Source organism: Haemorhous mexicanus, chromosome 11 (assembly GCF_027477595.1).
Source record: "Haemorhous mexicanus isolate bHaeMex1 chromosome 11, bHaeMex1.pri, whole genome shotgun sequence".
Lineage (NCBI taxonomy): Eukaryota > Metazoa > Chordata > Aves > Passeriformes > Fringillidae > Haemorhous > Haemorhous mexicanus.
In genome coordinates, this window is record NC_082351.1 from 11,018,202 (window position 1) to 11,036,090 (window position 17,889).

A 17,889-nucleotide genomic window follows, 5' to 3' on the forward strand; every position below is an offset into this window, starting at 1 on the left:
TGCATCATAGGTCATGTTTTGGTATAATACTGCATCAAGAGTTAGTAAAGGATGGTGAAATGCTTTAAACTCACTACATCAAGATTTCATGATCTCAAACACTCAGCCTTAAATAGTGACTTTGGAATATATACACACCAAATAAACAAATTCTGTTGTTCTATATAAAGTCTTAGTGAATATTCCAAACAATATTATATACTTATATTTTTTAAAAAGTATGAAAAAAAAGGATAGAAAATAACCCCATTAATTAGAATTAAAAGAATGCTCTTGAGATTCCAGGCTTTTCAACTGCAGCGAGGGCTTTATTGTCAACAAGCCGCAGACGGGCGCCTCAAGCCATGGAGCTGCCGAAGGGCTCCTTCTCCTCAGGAGCGCCGCGCTGCCTGACGGCGGCCAGCTGCTCCCTGTGGTACTTGGCCGTGATGGCGGCGTAGGCGCAGCCATAGACGGCAGCCGCCAGCATCATCAGGCACACCACGCCGCACACCACGCCCGTGATCACCACGGTGGCGATGGCGTGCCGCAGGCTGACGGGCCGGGGCCGGGCCTTGGGCTCGCAGCCGCCGCGGCCGCCGTCGGCCGGCTCGCCGTGGGGGCCGTGCTTGGGCCAGGCGCGCTGCTCGGAGCCGGGCCACTGCTGGCCGCTGGCCGGCGGCGCGGGGGCTGCCCTCAGAGCGCAGGCCCCGAAGAGCTCGTAGGGAACCTTGAGCAGCTCCTTCCCCTTCCGAACGCCCGGCGCTGAGCAGATAATGCCGTCGCTGATTCCTCCTGAAATAACAGAACAAGGGTCTCGATATCTGACTATCGAACCAGGACCCCCGTGGCAGGGAGAAATGATGAGGAGGACCCCATCTTAACAGAAGGCTAATTAATATACTACATTATTCTATAGTACATTACACTATATTACATTACATCTAAACTGAATCTGCCGAGCACTCAGCTCTGCACAGAGTCTCGTGACTGTCAGCCGACAGTCCCAACACACTTGGCCCTGGTAGAAAAGCAAAACATCAAGGAAACAAAAAACCATCACTTTGGGTAAACAATCTCCATATTGCATTCTTCTTTGGCACAAATGCAGGCACAGCAAATGACAAGAATTGTTTTTCCTTTCTCTGAGGTTCAGAGAATGCTGAAACCCAGAAATATTCTTGGGAAGAGTTGTGCCTCGCTTTTCTCTGTGAAGAGAAATGTGGCTACATTTGACAGCTGCTGAATCACCTTAATGTAAAATTAACATAAACCTTAGGTAAATTTGTCATCAGTTTCAACTTCCCACTTTTAAAGATTTATGTATGTTTTAAAGGCTTTTGTTCATTAGGTCAGTGGTGAGATTATTGCACTTCAAAACTCACATAAGAGAGCATTTTCAAGAAGCAGGTCATCAGGAATTAGGTTATCTGCGTTTTTATGGATGTAAGTGTAAAAAAACCCATGGTGGTAGAAAAATAAGAACTGCCATAGATTAACAGAGAGGTATTGTTAACTGCAAATTCACTTTGTTCAACTTCTGACCACTGCTAATTTTTATGGTGCGAAATGAAAACAAGGTGTTTAGAAAATATTTCCCGCTTGATTGAAATATCCCATGAAATTGTCATTGTTCTGACATTATATATTAACTGTAATAGGGCAAAGAGAAAGTTCACTAAGTTGTATGTACCCATGAGGGATTTTTTGAAGCAAGACTTGTGGTAAGAAAATATACACCGTATAAAGGAGTTGAGTTTAATCAATCTATTACCCTGCTCAAATGCTAAATTTCATGACTGCTTAGAGCCAGCTTCCCCTGGGAGGTTTTTAGTACTGTGGGGAGAGAATTAGGAATCCACAGTCCTGGTAAATCACGTGGTTGTTCCTCAGTGTGTAGAGGAGAATACACCAAACATTGCCCTGTTAGAGCACAGGGCTTTAGGTGTGTCAAGGAGTCCACAAGGCCAAAATCAATGTTGACGTATTTTTTAAAAATTAACTAATCAAATCTACTGAATTTTCTTTCTCTTCTCTAGCCAAAATAATTCACCTTTCAGTGAAAGCCAGACACAGAAATTTTTGTCCTGAAAAGACTTTGAGAAAGTAGTGAATACAGATGGAGCCAACTGAAATCTGGAGACTACTCCACAAATAATGTTGATATTCCAGGACAGATTTGAGCATAGCAGGTTGCTTGGTCTTTAGCAGTGAAACCCAAAGCATGGTTCCAGACATCTTCAATGTGTTAGATTGAATATGGATATAGATAAACCTCCAAATCCTTCAACTCTTACCCTTTCATGGTTTTAAGTAACTAAATATGTGTGCTTGGAATAGAACCCTGATGTTCCTCCTGAACTGAAGCATTCTCTCTAATTTCCTGTGAGTATGCATGCAGTGCCAATTGCCCAGGATGGATTCAGCTAAAAAATACTCAAATATTCTGGATTTATGTTGCTTTGTTATGACATACAAGAAATATCTGCAGAGCCCCTGTGAAGTTTCATCCCATGTGTGTTATATAAGTAGTAGGAAACATTCTTGTGTAATTTAACTGATTTTTCTTCATGTGATTCAGACAAGTCATTTTAGGGAAATACAAACAAAAGAGAACATAACACTTGGGCTTCTTTTAAAGCTTGTTGCTAAAATTAATTTGTAAGTTCCATGTCACTTCATTTAATTAATCTGTACAGTGTTCAAAAAGATGGAAGGACATCACTGAATTTCTAGACAACGTTGTTTTTTGAAATAAATGATAATATTTATGCTGCTGGCAGAGTAATTAAAATAATCTGATGTGTTTATCTTGGATCATTTCATTCTTCTTCACAGAGAAGTCAATCCCTGCTGAATTTCTAGCATAATAGACTAAAGCCCTGTGATACAGTAGTATTTTATCTATTCATGTATGAAGATTTTATTGCTGAGAGGAATTTAGGCTTTTGTCTTTTCTAAAAATTACCTCACCCAAAGACCACTGCAGTAGTAATTGTGTCCCTGCATGGCCAGTATGGGTTTCCAGCTGGCCTGCAGAGCTCTGATCCCTGCAAAAGGCAGTCCATCAGTCTCAGGCCACATGGGCCACCTCCACATCTCCTGTGCTGCAACAGGCTCCACACCACTCTGGTAGAGACAGGCAGTCAGTACTTTGGTCACATGCAGGCATCAAAGCCTGATTTAGAAAAGGAAAATTGCCCTGCTGTTCTGAATTCTCAGTCTGAACATACCTCCTGGGAGAAAGAAATTAATTTCTTCTTACACATAATTCCTTTAGAATTAAATCATGTTATCTATTTCACAGCATAACTCATGAATATATTTAAAAGCAGGTGTGACCAAAATACTGCCACTACTATTTATAAACTTCACTTTTCCCTGTGTGATGCCATGACACATTTCTGTCAGGAAATTTTTGCTGACTTGAGTTCCTCTTCTGGTTAACAACAAACTGGGAAGTGATACTAGGTATTCATAAAATATTAAAGAAGTACTAAGTCATAATTGATAGAACAAGTAGAATCCTGGGTTCTCTAAAGTTTTCTCAGTACTGGTATCTGTCTTGATGTTTGCCATCATGCAACAGGTCAAAAGCTTTAAAGCAGTAGGCTGCTTTCCAGCAAAAATATATTGGTAGAATTAAACAAGTGTATGTGCACAAGTATCCTTGTTTTATATTTAGAAATGTCTGTATCTGAACTGGCACACTACAGAACACATCTGCTGTATGGGTGTGTGTGCATCTTCCTCTGGGCACTAATACAAAGTCCCTCTCTGATTCTAGTTTGCCACCTGTGTTTACAAAAGTATTCTGACCTATGCATGAGAATATAGCTAAGTGTGTTTATTTGAGGAAGGGACCAGACCTACAGTGTGGGGTAAATTTTTAAGCCACAGAAGTGAAGATCAGTTAGATGCTGATGTTCTCATGTACGCTCTATGCAATGAGAAAAATTCCTTACCTCTGTATAGAAAACTCTCCAGCCACAGTTTCATGCCAAAGATATTACAGTTGCATTGCCAGGGATTATCTTTGAAGAGAACCACTTTCAGGTTTGGAAGTGACTCCAGAAGAATTCTTTCCATTTTCTGAAGTTTGTTATGCTTCACAGAGAGCAATGTTATATTCCCTGTGCTGTTTCCAAATGTCTCAGGCAATCGAATAATGCTGTTGGATGACAAGTCCAGTTCCTTTAGGTGTGGGAGGAAACTGAAAGTCTTGTTTTCTATGTAATGAATCAAATTTCTGGTTAAGTTTAAAACCTGTAGATACCTCAGTTTTTGGAAAGCACCAGGTGCCACACTTGAGAGAGAATTATTAGACAAGTCCAAGATTTTGAGTAACGGCGTTGCAGTGAATGCGTTTTGGTTGATTCTCCAGATACGGTTGTTCTGCAACTGTAGTATCTGAATTTCAGGAGGTAAACGGGCAGGAATTTCAGTAAATCCTCTGTTCTTGCAGTCTGCAGTCTTTGAGGCTGTGTGGCAGAGGCATTTTTCAGGGCAGCTGTGAGCTGTGGGTGCCAACAAGATGGCACTCCAAACCAAAAGCCAGTTACCTATATCACAAGTAAAAGATGATTTAAAATCAGTTTAAAATGTTTGTCTTTAGGCAATACACAGGCCATAAACACAGCCAGAAGGTATACGGTTCCACAATAACCAGTAATGTAGATAACACAGAGTGTTTTTCTTTTATAACACATAAGGAAATTACAGATAGTGTTGAAGTACTTCTGTAATCCAGAATGAAGATAATGCTCCTATGATCTTAAAATGAAGTACTTCCCATGGTTTCTTCTTAAGTACAAATGGTTTTCAGGAGGATTTACCATCAGCAAGGTAATGATGTTTGAAGGGAATCTGACAGTTTCTTCTAAAATTATTAAATTGAGATGTCTCCCTTTCTGTGGTAGTAACAACTTTAAGACATCTTGTGTCAGAAGAATTACAAGCAGAACTTCTATTTTTCATTGGTTTTACTAATATCGCTGCCTGGAAGAATTGAGTCAATGCACCATTTAAAGAATTACAAGCTTCAAAGACATAGCTATAAAGACTATTAGCAGTACTTTTTCAGCAATTCAGATTCTGTAAATTTCTCCTTTAAAATATCCATTTATTCTTTTTGCTTTAATTCCATTCTCTGAATGCCAGCTGTACTTCCCATAGATACAGGTTTCTACACAACCACCAGGCATTTGTCAATAAGATTCTGAAAATATAAATTAGTTGAGAGGACTACTTAGTAATATTCATATTTATAATTATCTGCTACTTCCTGATGTTCAGGTTTTTTTCCCTTTTATGTCTTGCTAATGATCTTAACTTTGAAAACAAGGTACTTAAAGCTATGCTTGTATGCATATAATGAAACATTAAAAAACTCAGTATAGAATAATTAGATTTTCTTTGACTAAAGAAAGAATGATGAATCCTTTTCTAACATAGTATTTGAGATGCTTCAAATAATTTTTACTATGAACTGCTTCAAAATTAAAACATTTTAGTTAATTTCTACTTGATACCTTTTGAAAATAAAGTAATTGCTGTTTATTGACTTCCAAAGATCAAATGTGAATTACTAACAGGGAATACCATTTTAATGAAATAATGTGTGATTATAGTAGTAAATATGGCAAATATATAAATGAAACTTGAATTTTGAGACTGCAGTTTTAGAAACAAATTACTCATTAATTTACTCTCAGAAATGAAATATTTATGTTAAAATTATACACAATCTTCTGCAATACTGAATTCTGCATCATAAAATTCACTTTAATCCAGCATTCCTGCATGCAAGGTAAACAATACTTTCACTTTATCACAGTGTTCTGCAACAGCTGGCTTCAGAAACACAGCTTCCAGTGTAGAGGTAAAATAAACTCTTGCTTGACAAGGAAATGATTCGCAAACAGAAAAATTGTATTATTAATCTGAATGCTTCAGGATCTCACCTTTCATTCTGCTCTGCTTGTTCTTCCCCTGGTGGAAGATTCAGTCCAGATTTCTGATGTAGAACAGTGACAGACACTGCTCTGATTTCCACTTCAAATCTGTAACATGCTCATCCAGTTTCCTTCCTTGAGGATGTTTTAGGTGGTGTCTGTGACTTGTGTAGAAGTGCAACTATTTCTACTCAATTACTCTATCAGCCTTTGGTTTTTTTCTTAATCACATTCTCCCCTCTCCCCCCTTTTTTGACTCTCAGAGACTTATTCTGCCTCTTAATCAGACAACAAGCCATGCAAGCAGTGTCTGTCCCACTCTGACTGAACAGCTGTAATGCACAAATAATGACCTGATAACCTCGCCTCTTCAATTTGTTTAATCTCCATCCAAACTAAAGCACAAAAAATAAAGCTGCCTTTTTAATATCCAGTATGGTTTCTGAATTCTGGTGGGTTATTAGCCAGGCTGTGTCAATTTTTGCAAGATCTGAGCATGGATTTTGATTATCCTGGGCTGTGACTGGAGGCAGTGGAGTGTATAATATCACTACAAATAGTCCTGTGGGTTGATGACATGGTTTTTGACAGTGCCCTTGTTTGCTCTTTTAAGCTTATTCATCTGACATCCATTAGTTGTGCTGACAGGATTTTATTGCATGGGAATGCAGGACCAGTGGCTCCTTCCATGAAAATGGCATACATCCTGGTATAGTCACGATGAATATTGAACTAATTAATTTATTTTCAAAGATATTGGAAAGACATGGCAGATGATACTAAAATTGTACTTAATGTGTGGTGCCTTGGCTTGTTTCTTTGTTATTTCTTCAGTAGAACTCATACTGTGCCATCTACACCAATAAAAGGATTAATGGCTTGTGACTGTGATGGAACTCAGAGGTGTTGAAAGGCATGAGAGATCTCATGTATAATTGAGTCTTTCCAGGCCATATAATCACTCCATCTATGACTGTCCTATGGAGAGGGAAGTTGTGCAATCAAAGCATTTCAGACCTATAATAAAGCTTTCTTGGGTACAAATTCTGCTTTTAGGTGCTTTTGAAAAGTTCACATAAAGCTCACTTTCCAGGTCAAAATTTATATGATGTAGGCAATTATCTAGAAGGAATACTAGAAAAACCAGATCATAAGGTCCAAACTGGTGTTGAAATCAGGGTGTTTACCAGAAGTTATCCGGGATACTGTCAAGTTGAGGCTTCCATATTTCCAGTAACAGATTCTATCACTTTTTAGGCAACCTTCTCCAATGTGTTACTCAGAATCAAAATTTTTTTTCTTGCCTTCAATGAGAATTTTCCTTGGAGCAGCTTGTGTCCCTCCCCTCTTGTTCTGTCACCAGAACTCCCTAGTGAAGGGAGTAACCCCATATTTTCCATAGGTACCTTTTGGTTTCCCAAAGCCTGTGCTGAGCTCTGTGTCCCCTGGCTCAGGGGCAGGGCTGTGCCTGTCAGTGTCCTGTGCCTTGCTCAGTTGTTTCTGACACCAGCCAAGACAACCAAATGAGCAGTGGGTACATGGGAACAGAGAAGGAGAACGTAGGAAAATCCTCATTCTGGAAAGTAAACATGGTTGTTCACCTTGAGGACCACAGGATTCCTGCTGTGAGTAGCAGACCTTACTATCCTTGACATTCTTGATGGATGACACCTTGTCCTGATGTGGGTTGAAGCCTGGGATTTACAGTGGAAGAACACTACAAATGTAGATAAACTGTACCACAGTATCCTGGTTAACCCCAGCTTTTCAAAAAGGGAGAGAGAAGCTTAAAGATCAACTGTACTGTACTTTAGATTAATGGCAGGTTAATGTAAAAAACTTTAACTTTTGTAACATGATACATTTATTTGCTATTTCTAAGACCTGTCTTAAAAAATACCCGTGAATCATTTTAGTGAAGACACAATTAAATATAAAAAGGTCTCTTATAAAATAGCATCTTCCTTCAAAGTCGTAGCCATGTTAGCTATGGATTCTCTTACAAATAAAGTTAGGTCAGGTAGTTTTTCCTTGAGATGACATCCCACTCTCCTTGCATTAACTCATCCCTTGTATCAGTGGCAGCTCTTTCCATGACCTTTGATTAACCTTGCAGGAGGTAATGGCTATTATATTATTGGTTTTTTGTGTGTTAAGATGCTTTTAAATTCTCTTTGGTATCTGTAATTTTATTTAGCTTATGAATTCAAAGGGTTTCTTTTTTAAGTTGTTTTTCCATCTTAACTAATATTTGCTGACCAGATCCCACTGCAGTTCATTTCATGTAACAGTGGGCTTAAAGAATGTCTCTTAACTGCTTTCCTATTTTAGGTAAGTCTTTGCAGCTATAATTGTAATATTTTTAGTATGCACCATATTACAGAGATGTTCACAGGACAAGGTCACAGAAAGTTAAGCCCTGTGGGAGGTTCAGTTCCAGCAATAATGCAGAGGTTGTTTTATTTACTTGGAATCATGGTATAAGAAGTTACTACTTTTTTAAAAATCTTTATGCTGGGTTCAGATTTGGAAACATATGATTAAATCTGTCAATTTGCTTTTCATGTAGATGTGGCTATTTTTTCCTTATATTGAGAACTCTGAATGAACATGTTTTGTAAACACAAGTTTCTCCAACCTATAATCCATGTCCTATTCCCATTTATTAGGAATAAAACTTTGGTTGTGACAGAGAAGTCTGATGTGGTGAAAATTATAGTCGTGTCACAGGTAGAGATTTGCCAGAAACAGGATAACCATGAAACCTACTCTTACTGCTGGCCTTTTGAACCACCAGCAGGATTCTTTTCACTTGTCTGATGTGGTGCAGCAACTGTTATTGCAGCCTCTTAAATTAGCCTGTGCCTTGTTGTAGCAAGGTATGTTTCCCATTGCAAAGAGCAAGAAAGCCCCATGAGCTAATATCTGATCCCTGCTGGCTGAGGGGGCAGCTCTGTCTCTGCTTTGCCAGCAAACTCTTTGTTGCAGCAATTACTGCCATCTGCTTTAAAGGAGTTCTATGTGTAAAAATCATCTCTTTTACAGAAGAACATTATGTTAATTAAACTCTTGCAGAAAGGAAACAATTTAAATATTTCAGATATTTAAAAGTTACAGGATTTGGATTCCATTGCATTGTATATTGAGTCCAGGCAGACGCAATTATATTAAAAAATGTTCCCAAGACCACAGCAGACAATTCCTATACATGTCCTTTATTAGATTTATTTTCCTTATGCCTTTGAGTGGGAAGGAATTAAAACTGAGATACTTTCAGGGAAATGGCATGTGCTTTCTCTTTACTAATGTGTGTCTCCAGACTGGTAAAACAGCTAAGCTCTTGCTCATGCCCCTGATTGAAACTTTGGGTAAATGCAAACCCCTCTTCATTTTGGTTCAGGATTAAGAAAAAAATTGTATTTGTTGGTGAAACAGCCCATACCTTTGTTGTTAAAATTCTTCCCCTTTGACTGGCACTTTAAAAAATACAGTAGTGCATGATGGAGAGAGTGAGTCAGAACAACATGCAGAGGTGACAGGGCAAAAGAGACCTGGCAGTCCCTCATGCTTTTCTTTCTTCAAGGGTATTCCTTGAACTCTGAGAGCTCAGGACTCTCTCAAATATTTCCTGGCAGGGTACTAGGTTTTCAAAAGTTGACAAAACTTAGATGAAGGCCCTGGATCCTATTTCTGCTTGCTTTTTACAACAGACGTGTAAGCCAATGGATACAAACTAAATTTGGCTCAAGGAAGACTTATACCTTAAAAATCAGGCTGTGTTTTCCACAGAGGTGGGCTTTCTTCAGACATCCTTTGTTCTTCAGAATAAGAGGGGAGGAATATCAGCTAGATTTTAATAATGTCAAATGCTGCTTATGACACAGCATAAGGAGACACCATGATTTCTTTGTGTCTAGACTGTTATGAGTTTGGTGTTTTTGATGGTGTCCCTTTCAGGTGGGAAGAAATGTTGTGCAGCTCTAGAAACAAGAAACCAGGCAGAGAGCTGGGATTTTGTACAGGGGAAGAGCCCAATTTTTCCTTTCCAGTGGCTTGTTTTGCCTTACTTAGATACATCTGGTACTTGTTTATACAGTGAGTAATTAATCTATGAAATGCATTGTTGAAAGTTATCCTTGGGCCAGAAGATTAGTAGGATTCATATATAATCTTGAGCCATAGTTACCTCATGGGGGAAAAAAAAAATAATTTAGAAGGGATATAAACTTTCACTCTTGAGGGCTTTAATCAACCACTAATGACACAACTTATGGAGAAAAAACTTTCCCTGTGGGCAGTTTTTTTCCATAATTATTATTTATAGGAATTTTTACACCTTCCTCTGACACCTCTAGGAGAGGCCAGACTTTGAGATGCAGTAGGGGACGAGATGAACTGGAACATGCTCTGTTCCAGGTGGGGATGGGGTGGCTGGGCAGCCTGGCAGGGGCAGGGAGCTGCTGCCTGGGGAGCTGGGAGCTGCTGTGTCCTGGGCACCAGGGACAGCCAGGCTGAGCACCTTCTCTGCCTAGATCAGAACTCTGGTTTTCCACACATTGCTCTTCTGATCTGGACTGGAAAAATCTTTCAATATTCATATCGAAGTCTTTATCACCAGGTCTGTTCATAATCTATAAACAACTGTTTGGGTCAGTCCTTTGTCTGCAATTTTTTTTCCCTTTCCCTTTCCCCTTCCCCTTTCAATCCACTAAGTAGTGCAGTCCTTGATTTCTTGTGGTTTTATTACTCAAATATCACTCTCTTAGAAATTAATATGCCTTGTACTCTTTTCCCATAACAAAATGTGAAGAAATATATGGAGGTGAGAAGGGCTTAGCTGGAAAACGCTGAAACTCCAGCCTTAAGTGTGCTTTGGTAGGTAGAAAAATTACCAGGATGGATGCAAGGCCCTCAGAATGAGAAGCACAGGGAATAAAGATGCTGGGCCTCTTTACATTAATTGCAAGTTAGATGAAGTTGCAGCAAGGGGCAGATTAAGTGTCAGCAGAGTATTTGTTCCATCACAAATAGCAGCAGGGGGTGCAGATTCAATTTTCAATCATTTCCTGACTAATGTCAACCACCTGTTATACATGCTGAGCATCCAGAGATAGAAGGTATCTCCAGTAAAAGTAAATTAAGGAACTCACTGTGCCATTACTGCAAATAGAAAATAATATTGCTTGACATCAAGCTAAGAGAAATGAAAGAAATAAAACTGGCAAGAAAAAAACACTTGCAAAAATAGGTACAGGTGGACTTTTTGTTTCAGCTTGACATTTTAGATGCTTTTTGTCCTCTCTAAAACATGTTAAAACTGAGATCACTTGCTATTTTTCTAGATAGCCTATTCTTCATCAAAGTTTTTTCTAAGCTTTTACTTAGTTATTTTGTTTCCTTTTTACATTTAATGAGAATTTCTATTCATGGTCACAGCTCACCCCGGACTCAAACTTAAGACCAGAATATAAATCTCCTGTGCATTCTGAGTGGTTGATTTACTAGGGCAGCTCTTGTAAGAATTGGAAGGATTTTTTTGAACAACATCTGTAAAAGGGTTTTGAAATGTTCACAGTATATGAAGAAATATTTTAAAGTGTAGTAAATGCTTCTTATGCTGCTGCTCACCAATTGTGCTACAAAGGAGAACTCATACTTCATTGATTCCTTTTGTGCTTTTAAGGCAAATTGCAGTAGTTCAGTAAAATTCACTGTTAAATGTTTGGAACTCCTGTGTTTATGGGCTCACAGGACTCTTTCTTTTTGCCCTAGTAGTCCCCTGAACACAGAATCTTGCAGAAGTGGGGATGATATTTGCTGCAGTAAAAAGTCGAATGGTTAAATCTCTGTAATTCTAGCAACACTTTGGAAATGTCCACAGGAGGCTTTTTTGTTTTTCATTAATTTAGCAAGGTCCTAAATAACCTGACATTAAAATTATGCAGCTGATAAGCATTAAATACATAATTTTGGTGGATTTAATCATCAGTGAAATGTAAGTGTTCCATTGGATGAGGACTGACGTGCTCAGTAGCTTTGGATTCAAACTGGGACAGAACCTTTCCACTGGATGATGTTTTGCTGCAAGGGAAAAGGAAACTGTAACTCCTGAAAGGATCTCAGTTGCCTTGCAGCAGGTGAAAAAGGTCCCTGTTCCCAGTCTGTGCCCTCTGCAGTGTGTAGCAGCTGTGACCAGCAGGGCCCTGGGCAGGATCCGTGGGCAGCACCCACAATGTCCCTGTGTGCTGCTCTCACAAGCACAGCAGGGATATTGTGAATTTTCCCATGTGGCTCCAGTGAACCCAGTGAGGCAGATGCCTTTACCTGCTGCCACTGCTCCTCATTTCAGTAGCAGATAGGTGCTACAAGGCAGTGCAGAGTTTGCTGCTGTTCCAGTTTCCTTGTTCTCTCTGCATTTCTGCCGTCCCTACTGCTTGAACTGCTGCAGCTGCAGGCACCAACAGATCTCTGAAAGCATCCTAGAGATCCCAGAGCAGTCTGTTATCCTTTCCTCACCCTCTTCTTTTTAGTCTGTCAGCAGGTTTTAAACACCAAGGATGTTTTTAAAATACCCTTTTTTCTCCACAGAATGTTTTAAATGAAGTAACAGGGTAAGTGAGGTGTATGGATAGACATGAGTCAAGTTTAGTTAGTTCTGCTGTTTTCAGACAGGAAAAATCCCTGGGAAACTTAGCTAATATACAGGGTAATGATGCTTCTGTTTAGAATTTGTAAAATAGTAGTTAAATAGTCTACTGAGAAGACTTTTGTTTAAAAAAAATAAAAAGAAAATACTCTTTCAGAGGGCATTTTATTAATGAGAATTACAATACTGGAAAATCTGCTATAGATTAGTGAAGAACAGTAACAGTGTATCCAAATGGAACTGGTTGGATAATTAAATTCTTTTAATAGGTACTGAAATTTAAACCTCTTGATCCCTCTGACGTAAACATAACTCTTAAAAGTTATGGAACTTGATTCTAAAAGTGTAATGTAGGAGAGAAACACTGGGACAATGAGTACAGATTTCAGATACCCTGGGAGGAAATGTATTCAGGAATTAACCAACATGCATTTAAATAAAAAAGAAAAAAAGAACAACTCCCAAAAGTGTAGTTATGAAATATAAAAAGAAACTTTGCTAAAACCCTGTATATGTAGGTGTGCAACTTATATGAGCAGTATTGAAGCAATATGATGGGGATAACCAAGTGACAAGTAAGGGATACTTAAGATTGAAATCATTAAGGAACATCATGTTTGCACTATTCTTACACTCTTTACTGTTCTGTATTATCATGTCTGTTTTGGCTATATGGCCTGTTTTGGTTTCCTGTTTACATGCTGAGAATCCCCAAAGATTCTCATTTTATAGTTTCTCTGCTCATTAATAGAATTTTTTTTTCAATATTGATTACAATTTATAAAGTATGTCCATTGCATAAATGTCTTTCCTCGATTTAGTGAAAAGGAAAATTATTTACTGGGTTTTAACACCTCTTTTAGGAGGATCATACCAAATGGCTGACAGGCTATCTGCTAAGTAGGGAGGAAAATATTTTAGGTTTGGTATAAATTATGAAGTCCTGACAGTTGTAACTGAGCTATGCCTCGTTTTTGTTTGTACTACCTAAAGTTATTGTTAAGCTTTTAGCCATGGCTTCTAAGGTGCTAAAGTCCCCTAAAGTGCTGAAGGATGAACTTTCTCTCAAGCCCATGCACTAGTTGAGAGGATAACAAATTTGAGACAACAGCTGGAATGTCTGTGAGAAAATAAATTTTTTGAAAGTACAGCATAAAAGTATATTATTAGCCCTAAAGTTCAGACAACATTTAAATGTTGATTTAATCTTTTTGTCTTCCATGTTTCTAATCTGACTTCTATGTCAGCACTGGGTGATGCTGAAGTACAGAGGTGTAATACATATTATCATTTAATACAATGCCTTTTAGTCTAAAAGCACTTCTATTTTACTGTTTTTTAATTTATGGTGGGATCTCAAAAGTACCCAACCTCGCTGAGCTTTCTCTGTCTATAAAGCTATAGCTGTTTTAAGCAAAAAGGGTGTGGTTTCATCTTTATTTGCTTTTATTTCCTTCTGCAGTCTGTTATTTTGGAATATAATGGCAGGGCTGAGCTTGTTTACTCATATTTTGGCTGAGACTTTTTATCCTTTTCCCTTTTCAAAATGACAGTGTCCATTTCCTCTCTGTCTCTGTGTTTCAGCAGAGTTAGAGCAGATGAGTTCAAAGAACAGCACTACTGACTTCTCCCTTCTCAAAGTGCTCTGTGGGAGGAGTGGGCTCACTGCTATTAGAAGGTGAAGTTATCATCATGTGCCTAACTTTAGTGAAATAATAATTTCCATGCCTTGAGGTTTTTTGGTGTCATTAAGATCTTAAAGAGTTTTCATTAGTTGCTGCTACAAGCTTCTTTTCTATGAACCTGTTAGAAAGAAGAAAGAGCAGGGCAGTCTGTAATTTGTAGTTTGTGGTGATTTGGAGGTGTGTTCAAACACAGGCACTTGAGTGAATAATTGTATTTTAGGCAATTGTAGTACAGGCTTTTCCTTGGAAACTGAACACTCTCTCCTTTTCTATGTGCCATCAGTTGGTCATACCTTTGCATATTGTTGCTTTCTTAGTTTTGCAGTAAAGAGATACCTGTTTTAGAACTCCTGCAGACTTTGATACATTGAAAATGTGAAAAAGTTTTGAGAAAGAAGTGGAAGCTACCTAATGCTTGATTTTCTGTAATACTTTTTCTAAACAGAATTTTGGTGAAATTCATAATGTAGAACAACACTTCAGTTTCATCATAGTGCAGATTTAAACTAAAAAAGTCTATGTACAGTCTCAGCATTCTTGCTAAGGCATCTCTCTAAAAATGTTTATGAACAGTTCTCTTCATTGTACTGTCCCAGCATTCTTGCTAAGGCATCTCTTTAAATGTTCCTAATTAGGACTTTGGACCTGATTCTTCTCCTAAAATCTTAGGGAAATGTATTACCCTTCCATCAACACAGGATTTGAACTGCAAGTGTGAATACAGCACATCCTTTCTGATTTTCTATATAAGAATATTATGAAATGGTGAACAAAATACACTACTCAAAGTTTCAAAATGTTTTACACCTTTTTGGACAGATGATGGCACCTGTCAGACAAGGGTTTCTGGAGTTCTCATTAGGCTAAACCTATGGGGAAAATAATCACTCTGAAGAAGAGAATCTGTTTGATTTTAATTCCTATTTAGAGGGTATCTTTAGACCAGGAGCAGCCCTAAGCCTTCAGTGCTTCAGAGCCTGGACCTAGCTTATCTTCATGGGCAGATATTCTCTGATGGAAGTGTCACAGAAGTTCAGATTCCATGCAATAATTTACTTATATATGACTATCATAAACCATGAGCAAGGCTGTCATTTTATAAAAGAGATCATTTTATACATAGAAGACCAGTTAACACATTTTAAGCAATGGCAATGCTGGTATTTCCTGGTTTTCAGAGATGGACTGAACAATGGTTTCCCATGGTAAAAGCTTTGCTGTAAGTGTTTCTTCTGGTAATGTAATAAGGAAGTATTGGCTCCAGTTATTGTAACTTAAACAAAACATGTTGTCCTCAGCAAACTCGTTAAACAGGCATAGCCTTGTCCAAAAGGAAAACAGGGACATGTAGTATTTCCATGGAAACTCAGTTAAAATTCTGATTTGTGGATATGAGCATGATCAGCACTACAATCTAAACTTATTGAATTAAACGAGATTTAGTTGTGAAGTCAACCCCATGTAAAAGTATCTGTTCACATGCAAGAGTCAGACCTTCCATCCCTATAGATGCTTTCTATCTGTACTTTGAAACAGCATAAAGCAGGGAAACTTGGGTGAGACCCTTCTCTTTTTGCCTTTTGTGGCCATTTGTGCCATTTTAATACAAAAATCTATATAAGAATAGAAACTAAATCTGTTTAAATCTACTTTATTGGTGTTTGCTATAATTTGCTGCAACTCTAATGTGTGGTTTTGATTTCCTTTTATTTTAAATAAAAGTAAGGAGGGTTTTTCCCTTAGTGTAGGGCATATCAGCCCTGTCCTGTGAGAGAATGGAGAATATAATGTTTGCTTCCATTATAGATGTGCTGAGAAGATTTAGTAATTCTGGAAATTATGCTCCTGCACTGTTTTTGTAAAACAGCAGAAAAAATAATTGATTGAATTGGCCTTAATTAGCAAATTAAATATGTTTTATAAATGTTTTATTTTCTCCTTCCAGGAGAAAATTTGCCATTTATAAATGTCTACATTTTGGAAGGTGGTGTTTCAAAGTTATTTTGATGTATATGTATCATATATGATATATAATATATGATACATATACATCATATTCTTATATCTAGGAATACGATAGACACTTCAGAATTACAGCTCAACATCTAGTGATTGCAGTGTGAAATAAGTGCTTCTGGAAAGCCCACCAGGACCAGCCTGCCTTTGGTAGGTGCCTCAGCAGCTAAAAAACCTGGCCTTTGCAAGGTTCACTTTCTTTGTAAGTCAAGAAAGGTTTGCCTCTATAGAGCAGCACAATCTCTGGCAAGTCCTGCCAAGAGTCCTTTCTTTGAGCAGAGTTCTCAGGGTTTTTCTGTTCTCTATTCCAGGGGCTTCATGTTCTCATCCTGAGCTGGGCATCCCATAACCCACACAGACTCCAGTGCTCAACACCTTCCAGCCAAAAGCCCCAGCTGAATTTGCACCCATCAGGCTACTTATTAACAAGAGAAGCTATTTTGTATGATAAATCCTTAGTTTAATGTATATCCAGACATCTCCCTTTCAGAAACCTTTCTGATTTATTTCAAAGCTATTACATTAAAGAGGATTACATTTGGTGCCCATTATATTGATTTCCCTCAAAACTCACAATTTATGCTTCTAAAATATGCCTTAAGACTGTATTGACAGCTAAATCCTGCTAATCATTAGTATATAAATTATAATAGACTACTTGTTGAAGCATCTGGATAGCAGTTTATGTGAAGTATGGTCCATTTGTACTTTAATTGTGAAAGTCATATCAGCACTTAGACTATTTCCAGGAGTTAATAACTCACCCAGAGAAGTTCACTTATGATCATGACTTGGCACACAGGTCTTGGGCAATGCTGACATTTTATTAAAAAAATTTTAAAGTGTGTCAGTGCCTTCTAATTTTATCAGTCTCAACATTTTTTGAAAGCCTTATTTCTTTGGAGTTTTTTCTTGAAGTATCAGTTAAAACCATTTAATAATTTTGTGTTTGGTCCTAAGTTGGTCAATATATTGTTCTTTGTATTGTGTGGCTTTAAAGAGGTTATTTCACATTTTTCTAATGAAGAAAATAAGCTGTTGGCTAATTTTCAGCAGAATGAAAGCACATCTTAATACACCAGATCAGCCATAAGCAACCATTTCTGCTGGCACTTAGGAAGACTTATGTAGCAATTCTGAAAATGGTGATTTCTTATTTTTTCCTGAAATCTGGAAAGTAAATAGACAGCTGTCATTCCACCCTTGATTCCTTGGCCTCTTGGATGGCATTAGCTGTTTTCCAGTTCATGGGCATGAACTTCTACACATTAAATAAAGCAAAAGATAAGTTATTTTCCCCAATAGAGGTCATTGCTGAGAGGTATAGTTAGCACTTCTTGGCCATGTGTCAAAATTGTGGCAAAAAAATGTTCTTATGAAATAAATTTAAGTAAACGTGAAAATGTTCAGATTACAGCCAGTGCTAATCCGTAGTTTTAGAAACTGACTTTCAAGTGAGGTATTTGTAATATACTGAACACATCTTGAAAGATGGTGTTTCTTTTTTTTTAGGACATAAAAAGTAGGAGAATACGAAAGAGAAGAAAATTTATATTTCAGTATACTGGAAAATCTCAGTGTTATTAGTCTGAGATCGCTTGCTATTCCT

At 38.0% G+C, this 17,889-nt stretch overlaps 2 protein-coding genes across 11 annotated transcripts in view; one reads left to right on the forward strand and one right to left on the reverse strand.

The window, feature by feature from the left end:
* Positions 1-17,889, forward strand: part of CACNA2D3 (calcium voltage-gated channel auxiliary subunit alpha2delta 3) — a 414,102-nt gene that overhangs the window by 345,474 nt on the left and 50,739 nt on the right. The window lies entirely within an intron of this gene.
* On the reverse strand, positions 301-5,949 carry LRTM1 (leucine rich repeats and transmembrane domains 1). Its single transcript, XM_059856401.1, has 3 exons — positions 5,943-5,949; positions 3,945-4,541; positions 301-774 (listed from the first exon to the last, which is right to left on the reverse strand). Exons 1-3 carry the CDS (start codon positions 5,947-5,949, stop codon positions 338-340), a joined length of 1,041 nt encoding a protein of 346 aa, XP_059712384.1. The 3' UTR covers positions 301-337.